This window comes from Notechis scutatus, chromosome 6 (assembly GCF_049901735.1).
Source record: "Notechis scutatus isolate UNSWTSFEM ecotype Mainland chromosome 6, rNotScu1.2, whole genome shotgun sequence".
NCBI lineage: Eukaryota > Metazoa > Chordata > Lepidosauria > Squamata > Elapidae > Notechis > Notechis scutatus.
Genome location: NC_142014.1, coordinates 66746566 through 66761973, shown reverse-complemented (window position 1 = coordinate 66761973; position 15408 = coordinate 66746566). Strand labels below are relative to the sequence as shown.

At 39.9% G+C, this 15408-nt stretch overlaps 1 protein-coding gene across 1 annotated transcript in view; it reads right to left on the bottom strand.

Moving 5' to 3' along the window:
* Positions 1-1833: 1833 nt before the first annotated feature.
* Positions 1834-15408, bottom strand: part of WNT5B (Wnt family member 5B) — a 125167-nt gene continuing 111592 nt past the window's right edge. The window contains exons 4-5 of the mRNA XM_026663888.2: positions 12623-12915; positions 1834-3324 (exon numbers count right to left, since the gene is read on the bottom strand). Coding sequence (XP_026519673.1) covers positions 2866-3324; positions 12623-12915 — 752 coding nt within the window. The 3' untranslated portion in view covers positions 1834-2865. The remainder of the gene's footprint in view (positions 3325-12622; positions 12916-15408) is intronic.

Sequence of the window (15408 nt, the reverse complement as noted above, 5' to 3'; positions counted from 1 at the left end):
TGAGTTTGGTTTGGTCCAGGGGTCTCTAAACCTGGAAACTTCTAAGACTTGTGGACCTCAGCTCAGGGGTGGGATTCTACCAGTTCTGTCGGGCTCTGTAGAACTGGTAGCTCTGAAGAGCAGTAGACAGAATCAGTTCTATGTCTGCTGATGTTTTGGCCCACCTGCCAGCCCTGGTTCTTAGCTGACCTTTATTTCCTGCTTTTTCAAGCTCAGCTGCTGTGCGAGGCACAGCTGCAGTTGAAAAAGCAGGGAAAAAAGTGCTGTTTCAAACGCTGCTTCTGTGCACTCAGTGCTGGTCAGCTGTCCGGGCAGCAAGCTGATGACACTTTACAGGTGTGCGCAGCTGCAGGGAAGCACATCATAAATCACCAAACCGGTAGTTAACCCTGTCTGATCCCACCCCTGCCTCAGCTCCCAGAATTCCTCAGCCAACAATGCTGTGGAATTGTGGGAGCTGAAGTTCAAAAGTCTTAAAGTTGCCATGTTTGGAGGCCCCTGGTCTAATGTTAAGGCACCAGCTAGAAACCAGGAGACTGTGAGTTCTAGTCCTTTCTTTAGGCATGAAAGCCAGCTGGGTGACTTTGGGCCAATCATTCTCTGTCAGCCCAACTTACTTCATTGGGTTATTGCTATAGAGAAAATAAAATGAAGTAGTTTTAGTTATGTTTGCCACCTTGAATTATTTAAAAAGTAACAAAGATAGGATATCAATCAATCAATCAATAATGATCACCTACATGGACCACAGAATGCTACCTTATAGAGCAGACTATTTGTTTATCAAGATTTCTATTGCTTATACTCTGACAGGTAGCAGTTTTTTCTGCATCGCTTGATCCTTTCACCTGACTTTCTAGCCAATTGGTGGGCCTGAGAAAACGGAGTAATCTTCAGGTTTTTTTTTCTGAAATTCTTATTTTTATGTCACAGAATGAGTAACAACTATTTATCATTTAATTTAATTTGAAATCTGAAGGCAGAGTATATTATCCTATCTTATTTTATCACAACAATGCTGAGAGGTAGATTCTTTTGTGTGCTAATTATTTCTACAGGCATGAATATTTCAAATGAAATAAATTTCATTCTATATCAACAGATAAGTCATGGCCTTATGCCATAACAAGCTGACACTCATAATTTGCATTGTGAAAATGATTTGAGTAGTTTCATACTAACAGGTTTGGCAAATAGGAAATGGATTGCAATACTGAAATATTCTACTCGCCCAGGATTCAGGAAGCACAGAATAGCTTAATGGCATTGTTATTCATTAATAGAAATGATCAAAATTCATTTTACTGAAAAAATAAAAGATTTCCCTTTCTGGCTTTAGTAGGAAAGTTCTGCGTGAGTATTTAAATATACATATATTTTAAAAAGTTAATGTTTCCTTTCCTGGGAAGAACAGGCGTCTCATCCTGAAATACATTAAAATGAGAAATGCCAATATCTATATCTATATAGCTCGATCTATCTATCTATCTATCTATCTATCTATCTATCTATCTATCTATCTATCTATTGCCATGTAAGGAAACTTTTAACTTTTAAAAAACAATTTCAAGTGATTTTATTACCATCTCAAAACAGAACATGAGAAGCAGGTTGAAAATTATAACGTTTTAAATCAGGAAGAAGTTTAGACTGGCAGAAAGCCCTATGGCAGGGGTGTCCAATCTTGGCAACTTTAAGCAAAGCTGGCTGGGGAATTCTGGGAGTTGAAGTCCTCCAGGCTTAAAGTTGCCAAGGTTGGACACCCCTGCCCTATGGTATGAAATGCATGAGCAGCAACAGATAATAAATATACTCACAAAAACAAGGGAGAGGGCAAGAACAAGGGATATTTAATATTAAAAAGTAACTGTACATCTTGGATACTGGGGAGAACTGCCCCCCCCCCCATGGCTATTCAAATTCACATCCATGTAGAGCTCGGCGTGCTTGTGGAATGGTATGTCTTTTTTTAAGTTCAAAGGCACTTAGGCAGAACACAGTCTCTTCTCCATCCACAAGAGGCACCCTGACGGATCTTTTTTCTACAAGCAAAAACCAGATCAACCAACCGAAGAAAATCATCCCACTTCAACAGCATGGCTTTTTTACAGAGCTTTAGAGAATGCTTTTTTCAAACCTCTTTTCCACCTGCCCGATTGCACAAAAGGTAGAAGAAACAGATGCAATTTTTTTTAATGAAACAAGGATGCAGCAGCACATTTTAGGTCAAAGGGTAAAGAGGTTTTGTTTCAAACCTTTGATGAAGAATCCAGGCTCTTATGCGACAGTCTTGCATGGATTCTGTCTTGGAAATTGGTCCTTCTGTATTAAAATTGACATTTATTTATTTTTTGAGTCTGGTGTGTTGTTAAGCAAAGAGAACTGTTTCATGTCCTTTTGGAAATCCATCTGAGCTTCCAAAGCGCTTTCTTTGGCTGTGCCCTCATGACACATGTAACTTCTTTGAATTTCAGCCATCAGGTAGCAGAAGGAACATGTCTGCCATTACCACCATCACCATTCTCACCTTTTCCATGGCAAAACATCTGGAGCCAGCCTCATACCTCAAGTTTCTCATTTATTCTGGCTGAGTTGTTTCAAGAGTTGCAGGGAACAAGTACAGAAATCCCATCCCTGGTCTTTTTTTCTTTTTCCTTGCTCCATGACTAAATAATTTAAAAAGGAGCATCCTGACCCATCAGTTGTTTTAGTGGAAGCATTTCAGTCTCTTAAATAAGCTTCTTTAATTATAATTATTACGTCATCATCATCAACATCAACATCTTCTATTTATTTATACAAATATATATAAAATAGATTTATATAGATTTATTATCATATAGATTTGTAGGTCTCGCTGGCCTTTCATTTACAGACATACTGGTCGACAATCTCTGTGCACTTTTTACACTTGACGTAACAGCACCAGTGAAACTTGCAGTGGCAACGCTCTACTTGCACACTCTTGAACTGGTCATAGCCCCGGCCGCAACACATCAGCTCACATCCATCCATGCCCTCCGAAGTCTTATTGCACAACCGCCCTTGTGTGCCCAGGGAACCAGTGGTCTCATTACGCAGGCAATAGTCTGGACTGGAGTCAATGTAGACCAGGTCCTCAGGGGTGGGTGAATTGAAGCGGTTGTTCACTAGCTCGAGCTTGCCTTTACGGCCAATTCTCATGGCGGCAGCGCTGTCGTATTTCTCCTTCAACAAGTCTCCCACTTTGCGGAAGTCGGCCAGCTGTAGCCAGCATGTCTTCAGGCTGCAGGACCCTGAGACTCCATGACACTTGCAAGCCACATCAGCCAGCTTGTACACCGCCTGCGGAAGAGAAAACCCATTGGGTTAACGCAACACCCAACTGCGGGATAACCAGTTGTGGATTAAGCCTCATTGGTGCCCTAAGGACTGACAAATCTTGGTGCCCCCTCCTTTGTACAAATGAATTCTCAACTTTGTGGTGCCCCCTTTGAGCCTGGTGCCCTAAGCACTTGCTTAACGGTTAATACACCACTGGGGAGGACCTAACCAGATAGTACTCTTACTGAGGCAGGAGTCACTTCCACTGTGCTGAGTGGGTGAGTTTAGAAAATACAGCAGTCTTTCCAAAATATTTGCTTTATGATTAAATATAGCAATAGCACTTAGACTTATATACCACTTTACAGACCTCTCTAAGTGGTTTACAGAGCCAGCCTATTGCCCCCAACAATTTGGGTCCTCATTTTACCCACCTCGGAAGGTTGGAAAGGCTGAGTCAACCTTGAACCTGGTGGGATTTGAACTGCCAAACTCTAGGCAGCTGGCTGCAGAAGTAGCTTGCAGTACTGCACTCTAACCACTGCACCACAGAAGGCTCACATATCATCCTTTATTTTCCTCTAAACTGCTCAGAGATGTATATAGAGCTTCTCCTGTCTAATTTATGCATTTCTCTACTTCATTATACAGGATCATATTTTTAACAGAGTGTAGGATGGGGTGCTCTCATTTTCTTTAATAAGTGTATGCTTATATAGAGGATTTTTTTTAAAAAAAAAATGGACACTGAAAGCCACAGAGCAAGCCAAAGGCCAAATATGTCTCTATAGCTGCAAATCGCTTGCTTTGATATACAGGATGTTCTCTCGGTCGTTGTGCCAAGAGGGAGTACAGATATCCTTGACTTATGACTGGTCACAGTCGAAGTCAAAGTTACAATGGTTCTACAAGGGGGAGGCTAATTACATCCAGGATTCAAAGTTCTGATGATCAGGTGGAAATCTGCCCCCCGCCTCCTGATTTGTAGCATCCTGTGGTCATGTGACCTTGTTTTATAATAGTTTTGCCAAAAACTGGCAATAATTTGCAGTTTTTGACAAAACCACATCCATGGTGAACTTAATGACTGTGGCAGCCACTTTACAACCACATCTGCTTAATGACTTCTGCAAAAAGTAAATTCAGGTCAGTCACATAATTTTATGACCATCATGACAGGCTCCGTTATGAACATAAGTCAAGGACCACCTGTATCTGATCCAGGACTACCTTTTGATATATGTGTTGCCAACTGAAGACTTGAATATGCATTTTTCAGTTCTGGTCTAAGTACTTCACAGTATGCTAAATCTCTACCTAACCTTTGTATTCTGGTAGGTTTTATCTTGGAGATCAATTTTATCTTCATAAACATCCCTGGGATACTCGGCTCATTTAATAATTATGGAAGGTTTTGTATCCATTGTACAGACTCAGTCCTTCCTGGCAAAACTCTTAAGTTGCCTTCCAATACCTATGCTCCGGTGAAGAGTGTGCTAAGCATCTGTTTTTGGGGCTCAAAGTAATTTTGAGGCAATCAGTTCCAGGACATAATTGTTCGAGAAACAGGACAGATAGGGATTCTGCTCCTCAAGGAAGAGGTCCTTTTTGATTCCTTGTCCTTAATAATTCAGTGTTTCTCTAGCAAGAAAGGTCAGCTGCAAAAATTTATTGGAGGAGTACTGAGATGACCTTGGAAAAGATACATTGAGACTATTAGTAAAATATGAGCTCAGCCCTGGAAAACAAGGAAGCATAAGATTGCCCCTCCTTGACTCTCTCTGATATAAGGTAATAACATTGGAAGACAAGAGAAGAGTTACAACCTAGACCAGAGGTCTCCAAACTTGGCAACTTTAAGACTTGTGGATCCCAACTCCCAGAATTCTCCAGCCAGCAACTCCCATAGAATTCTGGGAGTTGGGGTCCACAAGTCTTAAAGTTGCCATATTTGGAGACCCCTGACCTAGACAAATCTCATGCAAAAGGTGTGTCACCCAACAGAAGAAAAAGGCAGTATGGGAACTCCTTAGTTTTCTGGAAAGTAAAAGGAAGGGAGGGGAGAGTTACTTTCGGACCCACTAACAAGATTCTGTTACTTAACCTTATAATAAAAGTCGTGTCAGTACTCATGGGTTGGACTTCTTTTCTGGACTGCTTTAAAGGGCTGAAAGCTTCTTATGATATCTGCTCCTGATCTCAGAGGGTAGACAGTTTTTGAGATTCTTGATCAAGATATGTCTACCGTGCAACCCAATCACGAAGGAAGGACCCTTTCCATTGTTTTTACAATCTATTTCTATGCTCTCTGACTCTAGGCCCAAACCTCACCACTATCCAAACTGATCAGCAAACCGACATGAAACTGTGAGGAATTTCAACGTTGTTTTTGTACTCCCTGTTCTACCCTTCCACATGCATTTTTTAGGAAATGGGCAGAATTCAGGCTGAGTCATCCTGCCTTCATGTCAAGTTCCAATTCTGAGTTTGAAATGTACAATTGTAATCAACATTATTGTGGAGAAGGCAATTTGCATCTTGTTCACCAGCTGGTGGCCAATCAATTCCTTTTCCCATTATTACTTTATAACAGGGCTGTCCAAACTTGGCAACTTGAAGACTTGTGGACTTCAGTTCCCAGAACTCCCCAGCCAGCATTTATTCCTCCCAGGAATTCTGGGAGTTGAAGTCCACAAGTTTTCAAGTTTGGACAGCCCTGCTTTATTACCTAATAAGAAATATTTCTAACAAAACTTGCATCTAAAAATGTCATGTATGTGATTAATCAGATGAATGCCTATTTGGAAATGTAACAGGTATTCACAGGCATGGTCATCAAAGCTGAGGCCACCTATAGCTTATTGTCAAATAATAGGCTTGTTGCTATAAATTTTATTTATTTATTGCTGCAATCATTTCAATGCTTGGGCTTATAAAATGTGTGGGATGATTGTGACTTACATGTATATTGAAAGTTTAACCTGATTATAAGCAATTCAACATCTGGGGGGAAAGCAATGATGACGTCAGAAAGTTTTCTTTACATTTTGTATGTAAATATGAATGTACAATAACCCTAATTATACATCCTGTCTTGGAATGCCCTCTTCCTCTGTTGTGCATGGCAAATTAAAAACTATATTAAGACTGAAAATGTTTTGGTACTGGCATGTTTACAGAGGATGTAAACATGCTACAAATTGTTTTTTTTTTTAAAGTTCTTTAACATAGAAGTTGAGTGGAATGCATAGATAAGTTGTCAGAAGGAATGTGGCGTAAAAGTCTTATTGAAGATAAGCAGAAATGGATCTGATTAATGTCTGTGCAGAAAATTCCCAGAGAATCTCACAAAGTTATGACAGATTCCTCAGAATTTCTCAAGACCTGATTTCCAGCTTTCCTTTTAGTCACATTACGCCACATGTTCTGTGCATGACAACCAGCTCACATTCATGGCTGTTTGCAGTGTCCTGCAGATACATGACCATGTTTTATGACATTTGTATTGAAAACCAGCATTTACTTTTGGTTTCTTGCAAAAAAAAAAAAAAAACCCATAGTGAACAATGGAGTTACTTAACGACTACCACATTCACTTAATGACCAGCACAAAAAGGTTATAAAATCAGGTCAGCCATGTGGGTGACCTGGTTTACAACTATCAACACTGTAATGGGCAGGCTCTATTACAGTCGTAAGCCAAGGACTACATGTATATACATTGTCCCAAGTATATCAGGAAAGGTAAGACTTATATCATTACACTGATAATGATTTTAAATTTATTTACTAAGCTAGTACCTGCAACAGCATCTCCAAGAAATATAACACATTAATCACAAGTTTACTACCCACATCAGCTGAATATAAAAATATTATACGAATTGGTTCCCTGACTTCTCTTAAATAATATTCAGATCTGACAGGAGTCGTTCTGGTGAATTGTTGGGTTATCTTAGAAAATTGGAAGCTGAAGAAATTTTGTACGCCTCATTCTAGGCATTCATTTAAAAAAAAACCTGAGTTTCAGCTTTTAGTCCTTACATTTGATTTTTATATCAAGAAGCTGACATTGGTCCAAATCTGAGCAAACTATCTTTTAAAATCCACTTCAAGACGAAAAACTGACTTGGCTCTAGCCAGGGACACACTGAACGAATTTTTGCTTTCTTTGCCTGGCAAAATTGTGATCTGCTCTATTTATCTGCAGTGGGGTGTGTGGCTTATGTCCATCCCAAACAAAATGGTAATAACCAAAACTGTCTTCAAAGCAATTTGGAGTGATAAACAGATGTTGCAAATAAAACTGGTCCAATCCAGCATAAGAAATGGGGTGGGACCAAGAATCCCTACAAAAAAAGGGACATTATACCACCAAGGCTGTAGAATATAGAGGACATTTTGACTTTTGAAACCTGGGATACTTTTCCTTCTCTACATAAAGCAATAAATGTATGCCTGAAGATTTTCAAAAACACTGGAATGTTCACCTTTTCTTTTGCTATATAAAATCTGCTGCATTTGTATTTTACTTCTTTTGATTTCAAACCAGTAATTATATCAGTATTAGGAAAAGTAATTGTATTTTCTTGGTGTATCTTTTGAATAAAATTTCCATCAGATTTTTGCTGTGGGTCCCACACAAAAGAGTAGCAGACAAATGCCAAAAATATTTTAAAATATTAAAAATAGGATTCATTCAAGAACCTTGTTCTCTCTTTCAAAATCCTCAATTGCTAGGAATCAGGTTATACTGATACAAAAAAAATGTATTTTCTGACTTGGAGCTTTTTCAGATATATTAGGTCTATATCAGCCAAAATTCTTAGGCAGCAGAAAAGTCCCAATACACAAAACATACCTATCACTCCCAGGTTTAACAGGTGTAGTTAAAAACCAGGAATTTTCAGGTACAGTTTAATTCCTTAATGTCTTTCCAGGAAAAATCCACACAACTGTCCTAAAACTTTCCTCTTTTTAGGTGGTTTAAGAGGGTGATAATTTAGGGACTGGTATTTTACTATCTCTGAACTGCTGCATTTCCTTCTTGGGTTTATATATTAATTTTAATTCTGTGCTATTTGTAGCCTTGGTCTTTTAACTTTGCTTGCTTTCACACCTTTAAGCATGTGCAATACATCACACCCTTGCCATTTTACAATCAGCAACTCTTGTACATACAACAATATTAGTACACAGCAGTGTTTTTCAAGTGTAATATGATCCTTATTCTATTCCCCCCCCCCCCATCTCCTACTGTATAGATTAAAAGGGCTGGAATGATCCATCCATTAATTATTTTCCCCTGCTTTTCCCGTTAGGTCCAGCAAATTATTAATTCTTTGTTACACTGAGGTGAACACACAATGCATAAAACTTTTAGGTAGGAAAAGCAAGTTTACATATCCCAGCCACTGTGCTCTGGTGGTGTCCAAAGAACAAAAGAATAATTTAGCATCAAACTACAAGCAGGGGTGAGATTCAAATGTTTTAACAACCGGTTCTGCGGGCGTGGCCTAGTTGGTGGGCATGGCTTGATGGTCATGTTATTGGCTGGGCGTGGCCAACTCAATATCACTCACATCAAGGCACACATCTCCTCGCCTGGCCTTTCATGACTGTGGGGACGCTGCAACAATAGTAAGTGTGAAAAATGATCATAAGTCACTTTTTTCAGTGCCATTGTAACTTTGAATGGTCACTCCACACCAGCAAAGGAGGGGGAAAAAACTCCAGAGACGTTCCAGAGACAGGAAGTCTAGTCCTGCCAAGAATGTAATAAGGGTTAACGGAGAGGCAGTTTCTGTAAGCAACACCAGAATGTTTCCTTCCTGCCTTCCTTACAGGATTAGGCCAGTAATTTCTTCTAACAACTGATTCTCTGAAATGCTTAGAATGTTAACAACCAGTTCTAGCGAATAGGTGCGAACTGGTAGAATCCCACCACTGACTACAAGTAAGATGCATGGTGATTTACTCTAGCATCCACTGGATCATCTGACAATTAAAGGTGAAAACTAAACTAGATTTATTTGTTTTGAATTTAATTTATTATCCTCTCCTTATTATATTTTTTATAACTAACTCAAGGTGGTAAACATATGTAGCAGTCCTCCCTCCTCCTTGTATTTTCCCCACAACACCAACCCTGCAAGGCAGAGATTGGCCCCTTTATGACTATCAGGGTGGCTGGCTGAGGAATTCTGGGAGTTGAAGTCCACAAGTCATAAATGGGCCATCATTTTCCACCCCTTTTGTAAGGTGAGTTAGGCACAGAGAACATGACTGGCTCACAGTCACCCAACTACTTTTCATGCCTAAGGTAGGACTAAAATTCAGTCTCTCAGTTTCTAGCCCTGTACTTTAAACACTAGACCAGGGGTCCCCAAACTTGGCAACTTTAACACTTGTGGATTTCAACTCCCAGAATTCTCAAAGTTGCCAAGTTTGGAGACCTCTGCACTAGACCAAACTGGCTCTTAGTTGTTATGGTGGCATATCTTCTCTTTAAATACCCCAGTGTGGTATAAAGGAGATCCAAGAGCCTTATGCTAAGATTAAGGAGCATTGTAATGGGAAGAAGGAATGACCTTGAGGAACAGAAGGAAGAGCTACTTCCAATAAAATAGATAAAAGAAACCTGAGTCTGGGGCTAAATTGTACCCTGAGGAAAGTCTCAAATAATACACTCCCTAATTTTAATGAAAATAAAGGGAGGGGGAAAGGTATTCCGACTTGCAAGATCCTATTACTATAACTTTATAATAAAAGTGGCATGACTTTGATTTTTCTAGTCTGGTCTATCTTTAAAGATTGACATGAATCCTACTCTACTTTTAGTGGAGGTTGGGAGAATAATAATCTGCTAGTAATTCAAAGAACTGTGCACACTAAATTTGCTGTCATTGGAAGAAGCTATTTAAGTAACTGAGATCAATCCCTTGATACGTGCAAGAATGTAAATTAAAGCATCTCAGATAGATTGTTGTCTAACCCTTACTTGAACATATATAGTAGGAACCCAACACCTCTCTGGGTAATTGGTTCCACACTTAAATTTCCTCTTAGTCTCACAAAAAACTTGACATCCAATTGAAATCTGCCTTCTCACTCAATCTTTTCTTTTCAAAGCTAAAGAAATCCAGTTCCTTCAATTTCTCTCCACTGAACTTTGTCTCTACTTCTCCGATTGTTTTTACAGTTTTTTTTTACCAGGATCATTTTTAAATGTCCAGTTTAAACACAAGATTCAAGGTAGAGATCTGACTATTGCAGATTGAACTAGTGCTTCCTATGATTGGGAAATTATGCATGAATTGACACTGTTTAAAAACTGCATGTATTATTTTTTTTTTGCAGCCTTAAGAGGTAAGGGGAGCATGTGCAACAGAAACGTGGTTTGCTATGGAAGCCGCTGGAATTTCAGCAGCCGCTCTCCTTCCAGAAACACCATGGTTATTTGCACAAATAAAGGGATTTCCCCACAATCCTAAATTCATTTCAGATCACAATCTGAATGAAACCAATATGGCTTACTTCAAAATACTATGTTTACTAGATGCTCAGATCTATCTATGTGTCTGTCTCAAAAGAGATGTCAGTGAATAAATAGCTAAATGGTTTTCTCCTTTATCATATTTTCTTTCCAAAAATGGGAGTGAAGATATTTGAGCTATAGATCAAGAGCTGAGGCGCCAGAGGCAGCTAAGACATTTGCACTCGAAAAGCTGACCCTTTGTATCAAGTTGCAAGGATCTGGCAAAGAGATTTGCTTATGTCAGCCCTTCTGTTACTCTCCACCTCAAATTTCTTTTGGGTTCTTCTCTCATAAGAGATGTAATCTCAAGCGAATTTGTAACGAATTACTACACAGTTTATCAATCAAACTTCTTCTCGGCTTCAATGGTATTCGACTGCCGATTGCTGGAGGCCTGTTACATGTTGTGTAGATAAATAATGCAGCATGTCTGCCAAAGCCTAAGAGCCCCTTGGAACAATAAGATTCAGGCTAATGGGAAAGAAGGCAAAAACGGAAATCAAGAGGAGAAAGAGACAGAGGGGAGGAAAGGGCAAGCGGAGATAACCGTCAAAAATAAACAAACAGAGCAATAAAGCTAGAAGTTGAATCTCTGAGCGCAGTGAAGCAGGGATGGGGTCAGGACTGTGTCTATAGCTGAGACAATCCCTTCTCCAATCCCTGATGGATGACCTTCCTTGAAAACAGAATGGAGCAGTATGTCTTGTTGTCCATCATTCCACAACCGGCAGTTTCTGCAGCGTGGAGACACCAAGAAGAGAGATCGATCGTGTTGGGGATCAAAATGCTGCTAAAGGGTTGAAAATGCTAGCAAGTGTTAGCAAATCCTACCCTAGCATTCTCAAATGAGATCTTTTATTTATTTATTTACAGAATAGAGCTGGGAGGAACCTTGGAGGTCTTCTAGTCCAGGGCTCTCCAACCTTGGCAACTTTTAAGACTTGTGGACTTCAACTCCCAGAATTCCTCAGCCAGCTTTGCTGGCTGAGGAATTCTGGGAGTTGAAGTCCACAAGTCTTAAAAGTTGCCAAGGTTGGAGAGCCCTGTTCTAGTCCAACCAGCTGCTCAAGTGGGAGACCCTATTCCATTTCAGATAGGTGGCTGTCCAGTCTCCTCTTAAAAACCTCCAGTGATGGAGCACCCACAATGTCTGAACTCTGAAGGCCAGCTGTTCCACTGCTTAATTGTTCTCACTGTTAGGAAGTTTCTCCTTAATTGCAGGTTGCTTCTCTCCTTGATTAGTTTCCTTCCATTGTTCCTTGTCCTGCCCTCAGGTGCTTTGGAAAATAAATTGACTCCCTATTCTTTGTGGCAACCCCTCAAATATTGGAACGTTGCTATAATGCCATCCCTAGTTCTTCTTTTCTCTAGATTAGACATATTTCATGATTCCTGCAACTGTTCTTCATATGTTTTAGTCTCCAGGCCCTTAAAACTTAATTGAAGAACTTTCTCTGCATGGGCTGGGATGAGTGGAACTAGAACAAATGGCTTCCTAAATCTTTTTCTTTTCTGTCCTTAAAATACCCAATGAAAAGGTAACAATGGAACAAGCAATACCATTCAGCGGCCCTACTGCAGGGGTGTCAAACTGGTGGCGCATGGACTGGATGTGTCACCCATAGGCCACGCCCACCCCAGCTCCATGAATGGGGTAAACATTGTGAAACGTCCCATGCCCTACTGGATGGGCCAAAGGGAATTCCATTAAAATACTTCTAGGAGCACAAGGATGGGAAAGCTAATCTACAGAGAAATAGAAGAGAATTAAAATGATCTTACCCTGCGCCCTGCCTCGTTGTTCTGTAGGTTCATGAGTATACGGGCCTGCTCTTCTGATCCCTTGGCATAGTTCCTCTCCCTTTCTCTGGCATCCACAAACTCTTTGGCAAACCGGTAGCCATATTCCACATTGTCCCCACACCCACCCCAAAGCCAGTCCCGGGGCAGGTCCTTGGGTCGCGCTGTCCGGCTGCAACCACAAGTGGAGAGCTCTCCTTCGCGGCAGGCGCGGCTGATGGCATTCACAACTCCTGCAGCGCTGACAGCGTATGCAAAGGCAGTTTCTCGGCTACCTGAGGGAAAGAGAAAAGATCATCAAAGTCACACAAGTTAACTGATAGGGACCCTGAGGTCTTTTTTTGGTCCCTACTGGAAACACGGCTTTGCCCAATGTGGGTCCCTCAAGGGCTGTAGAAATTACAAATCGATTCCGGGAATTCTGAATTCAAAACAATGGGAAGGTATCAGATTGGGAAGGTTGCTCTACCAAATTCCACATTCTGTTAAAGCTCAAACGTAGTTTATCTCCCCTCCCACAATTTTTTTCAGTTTCTTCCAATACAAAAATATCCTTCAGTTCTCCTTGGTTTTGTGTTCCTGGATAAACATCAACTAACAACAGATAGAGTGGTATTCTGAAAAGAAAGGCATCCTTTCTTTTACATTTTTAATTTTAATTTTAATCTGTTACATCCACTAGTCCTCAGTGTATTATTATGGCACCAATTCCTCTCTGAAAAGACATCCATACTCAGGCTTTTGGGTACTGGGACAACCAAAGTGATAAATGAATTGGGATGACCTTTCCCCTGATTAAAACAAATGACTGAATTGGGGTTAAATATACTACATTCAATACACTTTAATCCATATACCTAATAGAATAATGATAAAACTACTGTATACAACTATATAAGGGACAAACGTTTTCATTAGTATTTAAAGAGGTTAGAAAGAGTGAGAAACAAGACTGATGATGGACATGTTTCAGCCAAAGCAGTGCCATTTTTGCACACTAGAATGGGACTAACTTCCAAATGATGATGTAGGAATAGGCCCAATACTGTCCATGGAACTTCTGCCCAAATAGTAAGTGTGTAGGATTGCACTAATGAAAGCAGTATGATACAATAGTGAAAAGTTTGCACTTAATTGTGAAGCACTAGATAAAAAAACCTGGCTCAGCAGCAACATTTATATATAATAAGGGGCAAATCACTCACAATTTAACCTGCCTTGCAGGAATGCTGAATGGATAAAAATATATTTTTGAATCCTGTGTGTTGTGTGTGTGTGTGTGTGTGTGTGAGAGAGAGAGAGAGAGAGAGAGAGAATGGAAGGAGAGGAAGGGGGAGAGGAAGAAGGGAGAGGTGGAGGAAGTGGTGGTATTAGAAGATTCCAACTCACATTTATATCTTGATATATGTATGACTGCATAACTAATAATGATCTACAAATATCTCCACTTATTTAATGTTAACAGTTGAATAAAGGTTTCTTTCTATTTTATGATTTCTTTCAGGATTATGGAGCTGGGGCGTATAAATACAAGGGAAAGTTAGAAATTAGAAAAGAAAGCAGGAGTCCTGTCCTACTAGAACATAGGTGCTTTGTTACTCAACAGCTGTTGTTGGAAGTCAAAACTGAACCAGCTACAGACATGAAGGCGTTATCAATAGATTTGGGTGAGCCAAAAGATTTCCAAGATGGCAAAGAGGTATAACAAAACACCCTCTCTAGCATCCAAAGAAGCTCTGAGAGACTGCTCTCAGGAATAACAGTTCCTTGTGCCAATTTATTTTGCTTATAGATTGTACAATAGGGAGGAGGATGTTTGAACAGGGAGATAATTTTATCTTTGCGGTTTTGTTACATGATGGAGATGGAGTAGGCAGGAACTGAAAACTGCCAGTAGCTATAGCAAACGTCATAACCGATCCAGGTTGGAAGCTCCAAGTGATGAAAGACATTTTTTGTTTAAAATGGAAAAGATGCCCTCAAGTTGTGTTTGACTCTTAGTGACTGCCGCAATTCAGTCTTCTTGGCAGTATTACAGATACAGATATATGCCATATTATTTTTAATTTCTGGTTCTGAGGTTCAACTCTGTGATTCCAGTCCAAGTGCTATATTATGGTAGACCTGCTTAGCTTCTGAGGTCACCCAAGGTTGACTAGCATTGTAACCTTCTGAACCCATATAGAAGAAAGATCTCCATATCTGCCTATCCCTTGGAAATAATTGTGGAGAGTTACTCCACTTGGTTTACATATCCTAATTTATTTAACTTTGGTTTGTTACGCTGTAGGTTAAATTTAGTCAACCATAGTTTATAATTCAGCCAATTGTGGTTTATCCAAAAAAACTGATTTGGCAAACTATTTCTAATATATGAATTCCAGTCACTGGGTTGATATAATTACATTAGGATCAGGTTGTAACCATGTGGACAAAATAACTGATAATTATCTTTAACAAGTATAACAAATTGGCAACAATCTCAACTAAGTTCCAGATGCACTGCAAGAATATGAGCTGTGGTGCTGGAATACCTATCAAGCTCCACATTAGCGGTGCTAGTTAGGATAGCTAGAACTCAGGAAACTCACACACTGCCAACAAACATAGATAAGGTTCAATGATTAAAGCAAGACTAAGAGAGTCCAAACCAGCCCCATGAAGACAAAAAGAGAACTATACAGTAGTAGAAAAAAGCCCCAGTTATTTGACGGATTGCCCAGATGACTGGGGGAAAAATTGCAAAGTCTTTACTACAAGCCTTTTCT